This window comes from Anarrhichthys ocellatus, unplaced genomic scaffold (assembly GCF_004355925.1).
Source record: "Anarrhichthys ocellatus isolate YVR2014 unplaced genomic scaffold, GSC_Weel_1.0 scaffold40, whole genome shotgun sequence".
Lineage (NCBI taxonomy): Eukaryota > Metazoa > Chordata > Actinopteri > Perciformes > Anarhichadidae > Anarrhichthys > Anarrhichthys ocellatus.
The window spans coordinates 3,421,414-3,439,857 of NW_022280070.1; the positions used below are offsets into that span (position 1 = coordinate 3,421,414).

The 18,444-nt window shown below is 45.9% G+C and overlaps 1 protein-coding gene across 2 annotated transcripts in view; it reads left to right on the plus strand.

The window, feature by feature from the left end:
* adgrl1a (adhesion G protein-coupled receptor L1a) overlaps nt 1-18,112 on the plus strand; it is an 87,934-nt gene extending 69,822 nt beyond the window's left edge. For both annotated transcript variants that reach the window (XM_031867987.1, XM_031867988.1), the window contains 18 exons: nt 103-396; nt 1,756-1,859; nt 2,797-2,982; nt 3,177-3,215; nt 5,011-5,191; nt 5,365-5,487; nt 6,367-6,575; nt 6,677-6,850; nt 7,434-7,643; nt 7,900-8,120; nt 8,409-8,475; nt 8,657-8,748; nt 8,868-9,036; nt 9,279-9,434; nt 10,569-10,665; nt 13,511-13,627; nt 16,396-16,413; nt 16,557-18,112. In XM_031867987.1, the coding sequence (XP_031723847.1) occupies nt 103-396; nt 1,756-1,859; nt 2,797-2,982; nt 3,177-3,215; nt 5,011-5,191; nt 5,365-5,487; nt 6,367-6,575; nt 6,677-6,850; nt 7,434-7,643; nt 7,900-8,120; nt 8,409-8,475; nt 8,657-8,748; nt 8,868-9,036; nt 9,279-9,434; nt 10,569-10,665; nt 13,511-13,627; nt 16,396-16,413; nt 16,557-17,473 (3,374 nt within the window). In that variant the 3' untranslated portion in view covers nt 17,474-18,112. The remainder of the gene's footprint in view (nt 1-102; nt 397-1,755; nt 1,860-2,796; nt 2,983-3,176; nt 3,216-5,010; nt 5,192-5,364; nt 5,488-6,366; nt 6,576-6,676; nt 6,851-7,433; nt 7,644-7,899; nt 8,121-8,408; nt 8,476-8,656; nt 8,749-8,867; nt 9,037-9,278; nt 9,435-10,568; nt 10,666-13,510; nt 13,628-16,395; nt 16,414-16,556) is intronic.
* The last annotated feature ends 332 nt before the right edge of the window (nt 18,113-18,444 follow it).

The window sequence follows — 18,444 nt, forward strand, 5'->3', positions numbered from 1 at the left end:
CCGTACATCCTTTTGTAACTCTCTGTCTCTCACTCACTCTGGGTCTCATTTGTGGCTTCTAACTCGTCTGTTCTCTCTGTACCACTGTTCGGTTTACCTCAGGCCCTCTGACCACCACCCAAGTGACCACCACTCCTCCAACCAGGCCCTTCGCCTCCAGTGCCAGCCCCTCTACCGCCCGCCCTGCGGCCCCCACCTCACGCCCGATCGGCTCCATCAACAAGCACCCTGATCTTCGCCCAATCACGGCCACTGTGCCCGTCACCCGCAAGCCACCTCGCCCTCCTCAAGGCCCGGAGAACCACGTCTGTGAGGCCAAGCTGGTCCGTGGCGTCCGGTGGCCCACCACGCAGCGAGGGGAAACAGTAGACCGCCCATGTCCCAAAGGGTCTCTAGGTGAGGACGTCTGCCCATGTGTATTTTTTTAAAACTGGTGTGCATTTTTTCCTCTTCATTAAACAAACATCATCATCATCATGTTAGAGTGTACTCACACGGTATGTTCTCCAGGCATGCGGGTGTTTTGTGCGTGCAATATATCTCTCAGCGTGTGCCCAAGTGATCAGCATGTTTGTGTGCTTACAGTTGTTTTTTTCCACTGCTGTCCTCTTCTGTCCCTGCGTTGGTCCCACCAGCAGGCACAGTCCCCCGAGGACTCGCAGATGAAAGCCAGTCCTCTACATATGAAAGGCTCATCTCCCACAGAAACAGAGCTGATTGGAAGTGGCGAATAATGAAATGAAAGGCTAGACAACACAGGCTTCACCTCCCTTCATGCTAGTTTCTATACCTCTCAACATGCAGCAATCAAAAAGACATTTCCCTCTCCAACGCCGTTTTGCCGTTTCTGTATGTTCTCTCCGTGAACGGCAGTAAGGTTAAATTAGCAGCTGGCTTAATTGCCGCATCTTGGCAGAGCTCTCAAAGCCAATCTGTGGTCGATGGAGGAGAGTATAGAGAAAAGCAGGCGAGAGGAGGAGAAAAAAAAATCATTGGGAGAGAGAGAAGAAGGCGGTATGAAATGCAACGCCACATCTGCTCTGATCCCTCTACAACTGTGAGGCGTTGCCGTATTGTCTCTCATCTCTGCCATTGTGCTTCCATCTCTCTCTCGCTCTCTCTCTCCCTGTGTGGTCTCTCATCTCCTCTTTTCCCAGCCTCGTCTTTGTGACTTGACGTTGGTTATTTGTGTTAGCAGCAGAATATAGACCATTCTCTCGTTTTATCCCCACGTGGTGTCCTTTCTCTGAACCCACGGAACAAGAGAGACCACGCTGGAGATAAGAGTTGGTGGAAGGCGCTTCACTTCAGGGTGTTTTTATTTGAAAGTGAGGCATCATACCTGATGTCTTTGGTGTGTGTGTGTGTGTGTGTCTGTGTGCACACAGTAAATGCCATGTGGTACGTCTGCATGTATTCCTTTTGAACCGTTCCTTTTAGCCTATGAAGGTCCGTTCCGGCCCTGCCGTTTTCCTCCTCCCTTTCTCTCCCCGTACCTTCTGACGGCTCTACACTCCATTATTGAACCATTTCCATTTGTGACCCATTTTTTCTCTACCTCCTCCCTCCTTCTTACCTCTCATCTTCAAACACTTTTGACTGTTGCATTTTTAAAATTCATTTCATTCCGTTTTTCTTGGGTAGAGAAAATAATTCCTCCACACTTTCCTCTTTAATTGCAGACACCTAACGCTTATTATCTCTCCGTTACTTCCCTCTCCTCTCTCCGTTTCCTCTCCCTCTGCTCGTCTCCAGGCATCGCTTCGTTCCAGTGCATGGTGGAGCAGGTCATCTGGAACCCGCGGGGTCCTGACCTGAGTAACTGCACCTCCCCGTGGGTCAACCAGGTGGCCCAGAAGGTGAGACCTGGAGCCGTACCCCCTGGCCACGGGTCCATCCCCGTCCTCTGCCCCACCGCCCCGACCATCCTCCCTGTCCACCTCCACACACACATTAACATATCTCCAAGGCTGGCCTGATTAAAACACTTGCTCATTTCAACTGGCCCTTCATTACAAGGCATTTGCTCTTGATACTTAATTAACTCTCTTTTTTTTCCATAATATAGTTTAATCACAGTTGGTTGAATTATTTTAAAAAATCAGGCCTATGGCCTTGCAGCTTACAAAGTACTCTGCCTCTTCAATTTCTCAAAGTCTCACATAATGCATTATACCTGTGCAGTATGTAAACATCATGATTTGACCTCGGCTCACTGATATTTAGAGTAGTAATCTGATCAATCCCAATTTGGGCAGTAATCAGATTTCAGTCCATATAAATGTGAATTAAAAGTAATTAAATGTCGTTAATTACGTCGTTAATTAAACGCGGCTACATTTCTGCAGGAGATAACCCAGATTATTTAGCCATGCCTACCCTTGATTGGCTCTCGTAAAGGTTTTTTTTACATCTGTCCATGTGCCTGGAAGGGAATGCAGCATCACGGTCACAAGCAACATCGTTGAAAGAATCCATTATACCTTCTCCTTTTGGCAACAATCAATTGCAAAATGGTTGCCAAGGGTGTGACTTGCAAGTGAAACAGCACAAGTGAGCATAAAGAGTTCACGATGGGTTCTACAAGGTCCATCTTTGTTTACAACGATGCAAGAGGGACAAAGATGAGACGACCTCAAAACATGTGGTTTCTTTTCATTTTAGTACGCATGTAAACACTTAAACAGTTAGTTTCCCCCCCGCTTTGAATATGACTCAACGAATAAAACCAGATCGGCTGTATCATCATTACACTGTCGCTGTATGTAAAACGTGTACGCGTTTGGTCACGTGCAGATAAAGAGCGGTGAGAATGCGGCCAACATAGCAGGAGAGCTGGTGAACCACACGCGGGGCCGGATCCAGGCCGGAGATGTGAGCTCGTCCGTGCGACTGATTGAGCAACTGCTGGACATACTGGATGCCCAGCTCCAGGCCCTGAGGCCCGCGAACAAGGAGTCTGCTGCACGAAACTACAACAAGGTAGAGCAAAGTGTAAACACACGCATAAGCACACACACACACGCGCCTGTTTTTAATTCAAGCATTAGAAAAGGGTGCTGAGGTTAATGCGAATTTACCCCCCTAGTGCACATGCAAGGACGAGTGAGTTTTTAATTTACGGACTTTATTTTGTTTAGCAGTTTAATTCCATGCTTTTGTTTTCTCCCTTCCAGCTCCAGAAGCGAGAGCGGACCTGCCGGGCCTACATCCAGGTAGCTTTTCTCTTTTATCTGCCTGCTTTACATGCCTGTGGAGTAGGACTGCGCTGCGACTTAGAATAACTGGGGGAAGATAAATCCTTGAGTAGACTGGGTTTCAGGATGAGATTCCTTCGGCTCAGTGCTCTGTATTTTGATTTATATTGCCTTTGGAATCATCACTTATAGAATTTCTGGGCTTTTTTTTTTTTTTTTTCCAAAGAGCAGTGAGAGTAACTTTTGGTACAACTCCTGGCAGACGTTGTTGCAGTATTTCCCAGAGTAGTGAAAGCTGATTTGTAGTTTTTCCAATTGCTCACGATGTACATATGTATGAAATATGAGTTCAGCTGATGTGGAGGTCGTCTGTCTTCGACATAAGCTTCGCTTAGTTGGCCTGCGATTGATCCTTCGTGTGTAATATGGAGCTTTTCCTCATTGCATTGCACAAAAGGCTACAATATCTGTGGCTCTGGGAAAATGTAATTTGACGACAGTACTGTATGAAAGGCAACAGTATATGTTACTACGCCCTTCTGTTCTTTTCCAATATGTGTGCAATATCTCTGGTTGTGAGAGCGCTGTAATCTAATATCATGAAAAGGCCTTGTGTATGCCTCTCTGTAATGATGAAATGCATGCACTCTGCAGCACACAGTCTTTCGTGTATCTTGACCCGTCTGCAGCGTACTGTAATATGACACCGCATCTTCTCATCTCTGTAGGCGCAAGATGAATTTCAGAGCTGCTGTGTCGTGTGTAACTGACCAGTGTTCTTTTTAGTCACTCGCCGCAAGTTAGCGCCCTGTACCGTTCAGAGGATGAACCGAAAAACACCCTCCCGTCTTTTTCTTTTTCCAGCCGACAGAGCGCATTCTGACGCCGAATTCATTTTGTTAACGGCAGTGCTCTTTATTCCACGCAGCAGTCAATCCTTCATTTTGAGAGGCCTGAGCAAGAGAATTACATGATTCATCAAGCAGGCTACTCCAATAAATTGGATAGCTGATACAACCATCAAAATTGCCATTAAATGAATTGTAAGTGTGAAATAGAAAAGTAATATGTCTGACATAGCGCGGTAATAAATGTAGTGCAGGGGAGTGGTGAGTTTCGAGGAAATGATCGCGGAATCGGAGGGACTTTGTACTTTAAAGTGCTCAAGTAATATGATTTCACTTAACAAAATGACACAAAACAAAGAGTGATTACGAAGGGCATGCGAAAAACAAATGTGGAACCAACTGATAATAACTAGATGGCTGATTAATATCTAACAGCGCTTCCTGAAAACTGAGAACAGACTGTCTCTAGAGTGTCTAATAATTAGCTACCACTGTAGATATCTGTGATTCTGCATACTAACACATTTTTTTATTCGTTTATCACTTTCCAAATTGTACATGGCTGAAAAACAAATAGTATTAAGTTATTGTTATTGTAGAAACGAGTGATTGTTTTGTACCCTCATGTGGAGTAGAATATCATAGTAAAACAAGAGTGGACCTTTACTTAATTATTATCTTACAATTAAAAAAATCCAAGTGGACTGAGAAATAGCTACTAAAGATTAAGTGGGAATAAGATATACGTTCTCAGAAGACAAGAATGAGAAAGAATTATTCAGCGCATTTAAATGTATAAATATTCACATCATATCTGGAACTACGCATAAGCCATTCATTAATTATCGGTTGGATCCTGATCCGTTTGTTACTCGTTCCTCGTCGACTACTCTGGGTTTTGTGTACCTTGATGTGAAGTGTTCTCGGTAACGGTAAAGAATGCCGTGTCTCCTGCATGTATCCAGGCGGTGGTGCAGATAGTGGACAACTTGCTGCGTCCCGAGGCCCTGGAGTCGTGGCAGGACATGAACAGCACAGAGCAGGCGCACACTGCCACCATGCTACTGGACGTGCTGGAAAAGGGAGCTTTCCTGCTGGCCAACAACATGTACGGGAATCGGTTTTGTGACCGAGCGCCCAGCATTGGTAAGAAAAACAGCATTGCTGATTATAGTGAATATGTGGATGAGCCACAGTTTGTGGAAACAAACCTCCAGGCTGTGAATCTCAATTTCTCTTTGTGTGTTTTATTTTTTTTTGCGTATTTGACGCCGTAGAAGTCTTCCTTTAACTCTTGCGTGCTGTGTTTCCCCCATCAGATCTCGAGGTGCATGTCCTAAACACAGAGATGGACCTGCAGGACTTGTCCTTCCCACAGAATTACGCCAGCGACAGCACCATCCAGCTTTCAGCTTCCACTATCAAACAGTACAGTCGCAACGGTCAGCAGCCCCCACCCCATCCAACCCCATCCTCACCCCCACTGCCTGATAAATTGTACTGTCCTGTGGAGCCCACTTTTATGTTTCCGTTTCATGCAAGCTTAAAACAATCTGCATGCAGTTGACTAAATTATTGGTTCATAATAATAGGCTAATCAGATTAACAAAAGTGCTGAGACAATTTCTTTTCTTGATGGTTTCTTAACAGCAGTCTTAATAGAATAGCTGGGGAGGCGTGTAGATTACAATCGGCCCCAGTCTGACAGAGCAATCTCAGCACTCCCTCTCTTCCCCATCCCATCCCCTCGCTCCGTCTCCTCGCCGCCTTATCCCCCTCTCTCATCTCTCTTGTTTCTAACCCCCACCACTGTCATCCCCCTCTCCCCTCCCCCCCTCCCCCGGCCCCTCATCCCATACCCCCTTTCTGTTTTCTGTCTCCGCTCGGCTCTGCAGTGGGAACGAGATTAGAATGATTGAAACAAACGCACATGAAATATTCATATGGAATAATAAGAGATCTGTGAATGCTTGAGGGATGAATGTTCCATTGCCCTCCACATTAAATCTCGCTCTCTTCCACCAGTCAAAATGAAACGGTCCTTACCATCATTCTAACCTTCACTAACTCTCTCTCTCTGTCTCCCTCTCGCTCACCCTGTCACTCCCCACCCTCTATCTCTGTCACTCTCACTGCCATTACCATATTATGCCCCCATTTCTGAATTCGGTCTTTTTCTCCTCCTCCTCCTCCTCCTCCTCCCTTTATCCTTCTGTCTGCATCTCCCTTTTCAAATAACGCCGGCCTTTTCTTTGCTTGCTTTTCCCTTCACTCTCTTGCTCTTCGTTTATCTCCTCCTCCTCCTCCTCCTCCATGTGCAGGACAAGTCAAGGTGGTGTTCATTCTGTACAAAAACTTGGGATCCTTCCTGTCCACTGAGAACGCCACTGTGAAGATGGAACTTGACGGGCCAAGCCACGATAAGAAGCGCCTGGCGGTCAACTCCCACGTAATCGCCGCCTCCATCAACAAAGAGTCCAGCAGGGTGTTTCTCATTGAGCCGGTGGTCTTCACTCTCAAACACCTACAGGTGGCTTACTTCAGTCGATGTCATACTCAATTTTCATTCACATAGACTCCAATCTAACATTTTTCCATCATCCCTTGCTTTTCTTTTTCTTTTCTTTACAGTTGGAGAACTACAACACTCCGAATTGCTCCTTCTGGAACTACTCCGAGCGCTCCATGACGGGCCAGTGGTCTTCGCAGGGCTGCAAGCTGCTGGACACCAACAACACGCACACCACCTGCTCCTGCAGCCACCTCACCAACTTCGCCGTGCTCATGGCTCACCGCGAGCCCGATGTGAGTAAACAAGGGCGTGGCAGGGCGCGCGGTTAATAAAATTGAAGCCGGGTAATTTATGCAGACGTTCATTCGTGCGAGCATTAGCGTTCGCTGGCTCTCAGTCACACACCCTCACACACATGCACATTAATGTACCCTCTCAAGGCTGACAAGCCCTTTGTTTTGAATTTCCTATTTTCCCTCCTTCACTCCGACATTCAGGGAGGCACATGCTTAAAAATTCATGTCCCGCTACTTCTAGCTGACATTCACATGAATTTGAATGTCATGTATTTTTTTTCCAGGACGTCTTGTCTCTTGTCTCTACACTTTAGCTCCTTGCATATATTTACAAATATTAAATAAAGCAATTTTGCTCTTTCTCTCCCCTCCCCCTGTTCTGTCTATCTATCCCGCTATTGTTTCTTGCTTCCACTATTCTCCCATCTATCTCTGTACTCCCCATCTCCCATTACCCTGTCTTGTCCTATATTCTTTTCCCGCTCTATTTGTCTACGTCTCTCTGCCCTCTGCTTTTACCCCGTTCCCCTCCACTCTCTCAACCCCCGTGTTCGGTTACGCGTCGCCACCCGGACCTCAGTACCCGGGGCGAATGCACGAACTGATCCTGTTTGTGATCACCTGGGTGGGGATCGTCATATCCCTGGTGTGTCTCGCCATCTGCATCTCCACGTTCTGCTTCCTGCGCGGCCTGCAGACCGACCGCAACACCATCCACAAGAACCTCTGCATCAATCTCTTCATCGCCGAGCTGCTCTTCCTCATCGGCATCGACAAGACGGAATACCATGTGAGTTTCTAGATGGGGTCTCACTCATGAAAATGGTTTTGCTTGTTTTCTTGGAAAGGAAATATATCTTTAAAAAAAAAAAAAGAGAGAGAATTGCACTACAGTACATACCCTGCTTTAAAACTCTGCATCATCAGGTCAGTTTTCAAAACTACGTCGTTGATCTTTCCTTTCTTTAATTCTAATATTTTCAATCCTCTTCCTCTTCTCTTTCTCTTCTCTCTCTCTCTACTCTCTCCCTTCCTGCCGTCTTCAGATTGCCTGTCCCATCTTTGCCGGCCTTCTGCATTTCTTCTTCTTGGCTGCCTTCTCCTGGATGTGTCTGGAGGGTGTGCAACTCTATCTCATGCTGGTGGAGGTCTTTGAGAGCGAGTACTCCCGCAAAAAGTACTACTATCTGTGCGGCTACTGCTTCCCCGCACTGGTGGTGGGCATCTCCGCGGCGATAGACTACAGGAGCTATGGGACCAAGAAAGCGTACGTGTGAAGACGGGTCTTTTGCACCTGCAGATTGAGAAGTAGTATTATGTTATTCCCCCAGCTGGAACTGTAATATGCAGCGCTGTGTGAACGGCTCTTGCACCTCCCTGCGGACTGGCTTTTCTGAACACACTTCTCCAAAGCCTGATGATTAGCCTTCATAAGATAATCCGCTGAGACAGGGAAATAGTGTGTGCATGCCTGCCTGTGTGTGTGTGTGTGTGTGTGTGTGTGTTGGTGAGCTTAGTTGTGTGTGACTCTCTCTTCTCCTTTGTGCCACTCCAGATGCTGGCTGCGAGTGGATAACTACTTCATCTGGAGCTTCATTGGACCCGTTTCATTTGTTATTATGGTATTAACTTTATTATCAGACAGTATTATTTCCCTCTCTATTTTGATATCAGCCAGTCAAGCCAAAACTATTTCACCGTGCCTGCTTTATGAGGTTATTAATGGTGCAAAGCCAGTACTTTTGGTGCAGACTGTAAAGTTCACCACACATTTATTTGGTTCTTCCCATCTTTCGTCCTCAGCTCAACCTCATTTTCCTCATGATCACTTTACACAAGATGATCCGCAACTCCTCAGCACTCAAACCCGACTCCAGCCGCCTGGATAACATCAAGTGAGTTCTAATTATTCAATCACTTGCGATAAATAAGCCACGCCGTCAGATGGATTCCAATTTGATTCAGTAACTCTGTGCATCAAGTCATTATTTGTCAATATTTCCACTCCCATCAGGTCGTGGGCTCTGGGGGCCATTGCTCTTCTGTTCCTGCTGGGAATGACGTGGGCTTTTGGCCTCCTCTTTATCAATGAGAACACGGTAATCATGGCCTACCTCTTCACCACCTTCAACGCCTTCCAGGGCATGTTCATCTTCATCTTCCACTGTGCACTTCAGAAGAAGGTAACGATACAAGACCAGTGTCTGAAGACATGCTATATATAACGTTTTGAATAAGAGGATTAAAATTTGTTGAGACGGATGTGCATGTGTGATTAATATTCAGCATACATGTTCAGAGTGATTCTTCTGTTGCCTTGTGTTAAGAGCCTCCGCTGCTCCACATTGGGCCCCGGCCCCAGTGTTTGTGTTTACGAGTGGCTTTAAAACCCGCCCGCTGTGCCGGTGGTGTTGTTTCTTTACAGGTCCATAAGGAGTACAGTAAGTGTCTGCGTCACTCCTACTGCTGCAGCCGCACCTCCACCACCAGCTCCCACGGCTCCCTGAAGAACTCGGGCTTACGTGCCAACAACCGCTACTACAGCGGCAGCCAAGCTCGCCACGCAGCCGCCCACCGACAGGTGCGGGCAAGACAGACACGCACACACTAAGCAGTACACACACACACACACGACGCGGGTGCAATTGTTCGTCCAGCTTTGCACAAAAAAAACCTGAGCGCCGTCGAGTTTTAAAATTGGATTTTTCTTTGAACAAATGAAAAGTAAATGTGCCTGAGCAGCGAGATGATTTCAGTAGAAATCAGCCCTCCAGACTGTCTTGATACGATCTGTCTTCTTTTTAGAACACTCTCAAAAAGGGTGTTAAAACAAGGATTAAATAAATAGCTTTGGAAACAAAGGACATGCTCGGACATCCTCGCCCTGCTGCTATATTTTCCTCTTGTTTTAAAAGGTCTGTTATGTAAGATTCTAGAGCACAAAATGAGTGCACCTGATCAATACAAATGACTCATCGATTACTTTGCAAAGCACGCAAATGTACTTATTTACTTACTTTTGAGCACACATTCCAATTGTTTTCATTTGCCAATAACAAAAAGACAAAAGCTGCCAGTGAAACACCAGTGTTACAACACATGCTGTTCACAGTGACAAGGCAGAATCAAACGTTACATCACGATATACATGACGAGTTCATCAGACATTTCTGTTGCAACGGTTTTACTTTTAAGTTTCCATCCATTACTGGCAGCCCTGTGCTTCACACAGTACATGACCAATTAATAAAGATATCCTTTGAAGTCCATGTACTAAATATAGACACAGGCGCCATACAAGACATCCGGAACTACTGTGCATGCTGGCATATTGCGCTATGGCACAGACACATACTGTACACACACACACACACACACACATTGACAGTTAGTCCTCACAATCAACAAACAAGCTTCCCCACACTGTAATAAGTCGCTTCCAAAAGAACAATTGTATCAGCGACTGCAATCATGTCTTACACATCTCCCGTTTATTAGCCCCCCTCATGATAACATGACATGGCTGTGTGCCTCTTTACCCAACGTCTCAATCTCTTTGTGTGCCGTGTTTGCCTATTGTTCTTTGCGGATTAGAGCGAGCCCCACAGTTTTGATTACAGCAGCCCCACTGAGTTACAAAGTCTACCCGTCGCGTTTCTATATTTAACTTGTTGTCTGTTTGCCGCCACTCACTGAGCTCTGCTCCTTCTTCCAGAGTCGGATCCGCAGGATGTGGAACGACACGGTTCGAAAGCAGACGGAATCGTCTTTCATGGCGGGAGATATCAATAGCACCCCGACACTCAACCGCGGTGAGGCCTCCCTTTGTCACTGCTCTGCTTTCCCCTGTGTTAAGTCTGACACGCTTAAATGCACACACAACTCACAGAGTCCAGCACACTCATAAAGACTTATTGCACAAAGACAAATAAAGCATTTGTCTGGACACTTAGCCAAGGCAAAAAGCACTGTTATTCAGTGTTAGATGTGCACATGTGACGGGATACAGGATGATGAAATACATGTGCCCATGCCTGGTGTATTAAGGTCAACTAATGATTCAGATCCCCTTACAGCCAGAAGGGCAGCCAGCAAACAGCAGTTAGCAGCAGTAATGGCTTGAATTGAATAACATATGGTTGAAGGCTGGTTGGTGGGTTTTCAGTTTGTGGCAGCTGCTGATCAGTAAAAGCACTTAAATACTCCGGAGCTGAAACACTCGTGTTCTGTAAATGTGTGTGTGGGTGGGTCATAATAAACTCCTGTTATTGTAATTAGGTAGACTTACAATATTTGTTGTGTATTTAAAGTCATTAATACAAATTTATCTTAAAGAAAGAGGGCGTGTACATAGATCACATCCATCACAGGGTATAATTATTTCTCAGAAATGGTTTGCAGCCAGTTGTGATGAAATAGTTCATCATTAAGGATGAGTCATCCATCTTAAGCTTCATTTGTTGATTTTGTTTTGTGAATTTCCAGTTTTTGCCCGATATCGTTGCTCGCTGGAGCCTCGTATCACAGCTCATCCATTTTAAAAACGTACGAAATATCGATTCTGGCACCCAACAACACAGCAAGAGGACATATTCCATGTGTAAATTTAGCCCACTGTTTGAGGTGATTTGTGTTTTCCTCCAGTCTTTCCACTCTTCTGTATCCAGCCAACACCGTGATGTAATCGTGACGCCGGCAGTAAAAGGGTCTCCAGAATCGCATGTGTTGTGATTCATCATTATAGAAAAATATAGTTATAGCTGCGAGTTAACCCCAGTTTGAACTCTGTCCCCTCAGCCTTTTTTATCATGTCATGGGATCAATTGCATCCCATTTCTTATTTGCCAGAATACAGTGATGCATGCCCTCCCCACAGTACATATATATAGTGCACTAGCAATTATTTAAGAAGTGAAAAATGTGCATGGAGGCACCGATTGTCTCAGCCTCAGCAACTGGTGGCGTCACCGCCGCAGCCACCAGTGACATGGAGACGATCAAGGCTGGCTAAGGTTCCACATTGGGGAGGTGGGAGGGTGATGATGATGGCAACAGAGGCAGTTGCTAAATCAGCCGTCACTCTCTATGCTAATTTCATCCATTTTGTTTTTAATGAACTGATTAGCGTGTGAATGAACAGGGGGTAATTATTCTAATTGAAGAGAGTGACAGGAGCAAGGCGGGGGGCGAGGAAGAGGATGCTACGAGCGAGCTGCATGGATGAGGGGGTTGTATGTATCTATGTGTGTGTGTGTGTGTGTGTGGGTGTGTGTTCGGGCGGGTCAGTTTCCGGGGCTTTTCGTCACGACAGAGCAATCACCAGGGCTGTTAAGACACACAATGTGGATCTTTCCATGTTGTTCTGTCAAACACAAAACAACTGTGGTGTGAAGCCTTTATTTTTTGGGCTTTGAGAAAAGTTTGTCAGTTGGCAGAAAGTGAAAGACGAACTGGAGCGCAGGAGGGAGGGAGAGAGGGAGGGAGAAGAAAAGCGAGAGAGGGAGGCGCTATCATGGAGTAATTAAAGAGGCCAAATCTGGAGAAGAGACGCTGCGTCGTTATAACTGGCATCTCGTATCTCTTTGATTTCTCCACTTCACTTCTTTATGAACCACAATCTCTTCCTGAGAATAGTAATGTGTCCAGAAGACAAGGCGTGCAGAACACACACAGACACACACACACAGCCTCCCATGATTCCCTGTGCCCTACTTTCTCTCCCCACTTAAAGCTGGTTCCTTTAATTTTCTACAAGATATTCCTATGAGGTACAGACAGGCAGCTAATCCCAACTAATTTGGTGTTGTTTGTAAAAATTCTGGCACGAGGAACTGAGGAAATGTGGTTGAGTCAAGACACAGCAGAACGAGCCAGAGAATAGAGAGAGAGAGGGGTTTGTGTGGCATGCCAGAAAGATGGACAGCGGAAGTGTAAAAGGAGGGAAAATGACAAATAAATAGCTGTGTGTGAGTGCATATTTTATTGCATTTTTTTTTTTTTTTAGAATCCCCTGCTCCCTTGCTTGTGTGATGAACGGTAGGCGTGAGACCTGAAGGTTGCACTTTGCCTAGGACGACTCTCCGTCATGCTGTCCTATTTTTAATTTCATGGCATTTCTGTTGGAGTTGCCTCAGGCTGGAGCCATACATGGGCATTATACAACATTCTGTGTGCCATTCCCTTGAATTATATTTGTCTTGTAGTGGCATTCACATTGCACTGGGAAATTAACTGTGTTTCAATGGCTGCACCCCTAGACTGCATAATGGCATGCATTACTGTTCTACCCCATCTGACTACATTGTCAGGAGCCAAAAAGGAAAAAACAAAATAATGGCAATGCTCCAAACAGCACCTTTCCCCTGCAATTGTATTTTTACTCAAAGGTTACAATCAGCAGTCATAAACATTGAGGAGAACACTGTGAAATGCATTACTCCATAAAACACCGGCACAACAAAAAATAACCCCATCTGAATAAACAGTAAATATTTTTTATGATTCCAGATGTTATTACCGAGTCTGGAAACGTGAATTTCAGAGCGCTACACCTATTGTGTGTTGTGTTTCTGCTTGTGATTGCTTTGCTTGCATTTGAGACAAAGATAAGAGCCTATTTATGACTCTGTTCATTTCTTAAATGTTTGTGTCTTGCAGCAACCATGGGCAACCACCTTTTGACGAACCCGGTGTTACAGACTCGCACCTCTCCTTACAACACTCTGCTGGCTGAGAGCTTCACACCACCCTCACCTGGTGTCTTTAACTCTACAGGTTAGCTCCCAAACACTCCAGTCTGTGTGTGTGTGTGTGTGCACTCTTGTCAGTGCGCATGTAGGACTCTTTGCCTGGTTAGGCAGTAAACAATCAGTGTGGCATATCATAAGTCTACATTACACATGGATGAATAAAATATAGTTATATTATAATATTAGTTAGCCAGACAAAGAACAAAGAGAGAGCACTTGGTGTCACCAGGAGAAAACTGCTTATTCACTCCTACAAAATGCACAATAGCACACCCACGCACAATGAGCATCTGGCGACGGCGCACCAGGATAAAGAAAAGAAAAAAAAGCGAAGATCTTGGTGTAGTGCATCATCAGAAACAGCTTATTCACTTCTCCAAAATGTGGAAAAGTGCAACACACCATGCTCTGGTGACAGCCCACCAGGATAAAGACAAGAAGAGAGAAATATTTGTGTTGGCGCACTGGTAGAAAAAACAGCTTAACGATTCTACAAAATGCGCAATAGCGAGCACCCACACCCACACACACACACACACACACACACACACGTCTGGTGGCGGCGCACCAGTAGCCCATCATCAGACAACATACACAACGTCAATAAAAGGGTTGAACAAAAAAATTATTTCGGGCTTTAACTAATGTATTTTTGCAAGCTTCTACTGGGGATGTCGAATGAGGCTTTGAATGGTTGTCGTCATAGTTTGCGATGACATCACCTTAAACAAATGGGGAAAATATGAGTTTGTGTTTCCAGAGAGCATGAAAAGTTTTGAAGCTTGGATCTATTCGGTACAGCCCCCTTTAAAAAAAAAAAAAAGAAATCATGCACTTACTTTATTTGTAGACAAAGTCCATGCGTCTATCCCTCTGGACAAAGATGACAGTGGTTTTGTAGTAAAAGGCCTCCCTGTTAGGTGCACTCCCGGGTTCCATAAGTCTTTCCTTAAGAAGGTCCTGTCCACAGATGTTAAGACCAGCTTCAAACGTGTTGTGGCCTCGGGTTTACAGTCCGCTGCAGATCATTGTCTGTCCAAAAAGTAAGCAGCTGTACAGGCGCCCTTCCTTGGACTGTTTTATGAGTGGACTGTATGTCCACTCATCTCTGACGGGACTTGTGGTGGCAATGTCCTTATTTATCATTTCTTTCTGACAACACATGCAACATGTTCAACAACATTTCCTCGATTGGCAGAGCTATTGCCTTGCACTTGGTGTTTTTTTTAAATGTTTCTCTTTTTCTTTACCTTTGCACCGACAACGCATGCGCAAATCTACGTAGACGTTGGCCTATTACACCTTGAACTTCCGGATTCAGGAAATATATTTTGAGGAGCAAGTGACAAAATTAGCATACTAGTTTTACTAGTAATTCATAAAATTATGAATCCTGAATATGAATAAATGATCAATAAATACAACTATCACATCATGTAATTTCTTTTTAGCTTATATCTTATAGCTTTTAGCGCATGTGTGTGTGTGTGTGTGTGTGTGCGTGCGTGTGTGTGCGCGCGCGTGTGCGAGAGCCTGTGTGTGTGTTGTTTTTTCAGACTTTGTAGCTGTCAGATAGATTCACTAGGCTGAGCAGAACAGAGCCAAACAGCGTTTACAGCCTAACCAGCCATCTGGTCAGATCTTGAATCTTCATGAGAACAGCCACAAATTGATTTTGAAGTTTAGCTACAGCTGCGACTGCCAGGAATCTTGAGGACTACTTTTTCTGTTCCCAGGCAGAAAAAGTAGTCCGCTTTAACTCATGACGGCCGTAGCGAAGGATCAGGCACCTCGGTGGCCTAGGACAGTCCATCTGAGTGGAGGTCACTCAGGTGTGTGTGTGTGTGTGTGCGTGTGTGTATACTTCTATCTCAGAGTTTCTTTAAACAGCCCGATGGTTGTTTATCGCATTGCTGCATCCCGACACTACTCTTTGGGTGCATATAACCGCTGAATGTTCTGGTAATTGCGCAACTACGGTACTAATATTTAATTGGTACGGGAGAACTATAACTGCGTGTGGCTAGTTGCTGGCTGAGTGTGCACCCGCAGTGTATCAGGCCTAGTGTCAGAGCACTGAAATTTAAGGCGGCGTTTCTGTTAAATATTTTAAAACCTCTCTGCACAATACGTCAAGCCTGATGGCCACGGGCTTGGCAGCGAAGACATTTTTAGAAGAGAGTGGGAGAGGAAGTAGGGAGAGCACTTCATTAGAATGTCTAATTACCCACACCACCACTGAATAACGTTGATTAAAGTCATACTACGCATTCAAATTAAATTAAAAAAAATAACTTTCTGGGAGGCTGTGGCTTTTGCTTTGCTGTGTGATGGTAATTTGGGAGAAAAAGCACAACATCTGTGGCGTGCTGAAAGAAAGTCGTAAAAAAAAAAACATAACTGCTACTGTACAAGGTTTTTGCATGAATTATGTATGTATCCAAGTATCACTGCCAGTGGTAAATAAATATCCAGAGTATTTTCTTTGGCTTAGATGTAAATGTTGGAGGAATACAGTGTCAAACAAACAGATCCAAGTTTGCATAAATCAGAGTTAATGTGAGCGAGCGTGTGCGTGTGGTAAGAGTTGGAGGGTTTGATATTGAGTGTGAGAGAGACAGAGAGAAAAGAAAAGGGGCCGATGGACAAGGATATTTTTTATTCCGTTAATGGTTCCCTTTTGAAATGTCTTAATAATGAATAAATCTACTTAATGTTACTCCATTAAAGAACACTTACTGACTAGTGTCTTTCATTTTATTCACTCCACATGACTTTCTCTGGGACGCATAGGAACCTTCCGTGATCCAAGTAAGTGTAATTCACCTCAGTTCACATCATTTTACCATCTGATATTTATTCCTCTGTTCTTGCCGACACTTTTATCTGACTGTATCATAATAATGCCAAAACCCTCTGCCTCTCTGTCTCTCTTCTATTTGTGTTGGGTCCAGAGAGCACGTTATCAAAGGCCCGCGACCCCTGTGGGATGGAAACCCTGCCCTTGAATGGTAACTTCAACAACAGCTACTCCCTGCGCAGTGGCCCAGGGGGTGTGGGCGGGGGCAGCTGTGACTTCCTCGGTGGTGGGGGCGGAGACAGTCCCCCGCCCCTCCTCAATCCCCGCGGCTCAGAGGCACTGGGAGGCGGAGGCATCCGACGAAACCTCTCTGATGCCGCTGCCTTCGAAAAAATGATCATCTCTGAGCTTGTGCACAACAACCTAAGAGGGGGTGTCGGAGGAGGAAGTGGAGGAGGTGACGTAGGGGACAGGGTGTGTGGCAGCCTGGCCAGGGGACGTCCTCATGGTGGGGTTGGTCGGGGGACAACGGGGGCCGGGCCAGAGCTGTCTATGGGCATGGATGAAGACCAGGACTTTCTGAGACAGGGGCGGCAGCGCACTCCGCAGGATGTGGAGCTGCTTTATAAAGCTCTGGAGGAGCCCCTGCTGTTGCAGCGAGCCCAGTCGGTCCTCTACCAAAGCGATCCAGAGGAGTCAGAGAGCTACACGGCCGACCTCACCGAGAGCCTAGGCCACAGCGGCCACAGTGGCCAGAGTGCTGGTGGGCAGGTGGGCAACAGAGCGCCAGACTCCCCTGCCCGTGACTCCCTGTACACCAGCATCACCAACCTGCGAGACTCACCTTACCCCGACAGCAGTCCTGAGCCCCTGGAGGTGGTCCCCCGTTCAGCCCAGCCCCCTGAGGAGCTGTACTACAGCTCCGGGAGGCCCGCCCTGGGCTCTCGTGGGGCCCCCATGCAGACCTTCTACCAGACTCCACTCCGGAGACCAAGTGGGGAGGGACACCAGGCTCAGGAGCCTGCCCACAATGAGGGAGACGGACAGATGCAGCTGGTCACCAGCCTGTGACTGGAGCCTGGAGGAGGAAGTTGGAGACTAATGTGATGGCCAAAGCCGCCTCCTAGCCCACCTCGTTCTCGTGTCTCTCCACTTTCTGCTTGTTTGGTTGCCTTTCTTTTCTCTTGACTTTTATTTAGCTAACAGATGAGCAGAGGGACCTTCAGGGGGGAGTCGTGGCTGACTCTGCAGAATCAGCCTTTATCCTGAACCCTCCCTCGTCTTAAGGAGATGAGCGATGGGGGTTTTTCTGCGGAGCATTCGTCGGCTCTCTCCAACCCCAGTCCTCCCCAGTTCCTTTGGTACCCTAAGGCCAAGTCCAGCACTCTGAATGTACCGATCCAACCCCCTTTACCTTCAGATATTTCAAAACTTTAAAACTTTGTTAAAGTTTTTTATGTAATTTATCTTCAGACCTGCTTCCTGAGATGGGAATATCATTTTATATTTAGTCTCATTTCCCTTTCGTACCATCCATAGGTCTTTTTTGAGTCATCATTTGATCGGAGTAGTTAGCTGTGGAGACAGGGAATATAGTACACTATTATAACCTAAAAAAATGTCTCACAGAAAGCTCTTCATTGTTGCCAAAAATATCTTTTATGAGCCAGAACAGAAACTAGAGCATTCACAAAGCAAACACACACTCACGCACACACACACACACACACACACACACACACATACGCTCACTCATCCAGAAGTGCTCATTACTGAACATCAAAAGTGAAAACAGTACTCCATCTAAGTAAAAGGGAACAAGAGCCTTTGTTCCAAGCAGGCAGTGGGAGCAGATTCAGAGTAGGTTGCCTTCATTTTCTCTTGCTGTGAATCGACGACTATGTACAGAAGTGGATTAGAGGCAGAGACGGAGCTGCACCACCCCTCCAGAGCAGCAGAACCTGCATCCATAAGACTGGCCAATCATCTCCACTGTTCTCTCTGGTTGTTTGCTTCAGGCATTTGAAAAGTTAAATGACTGC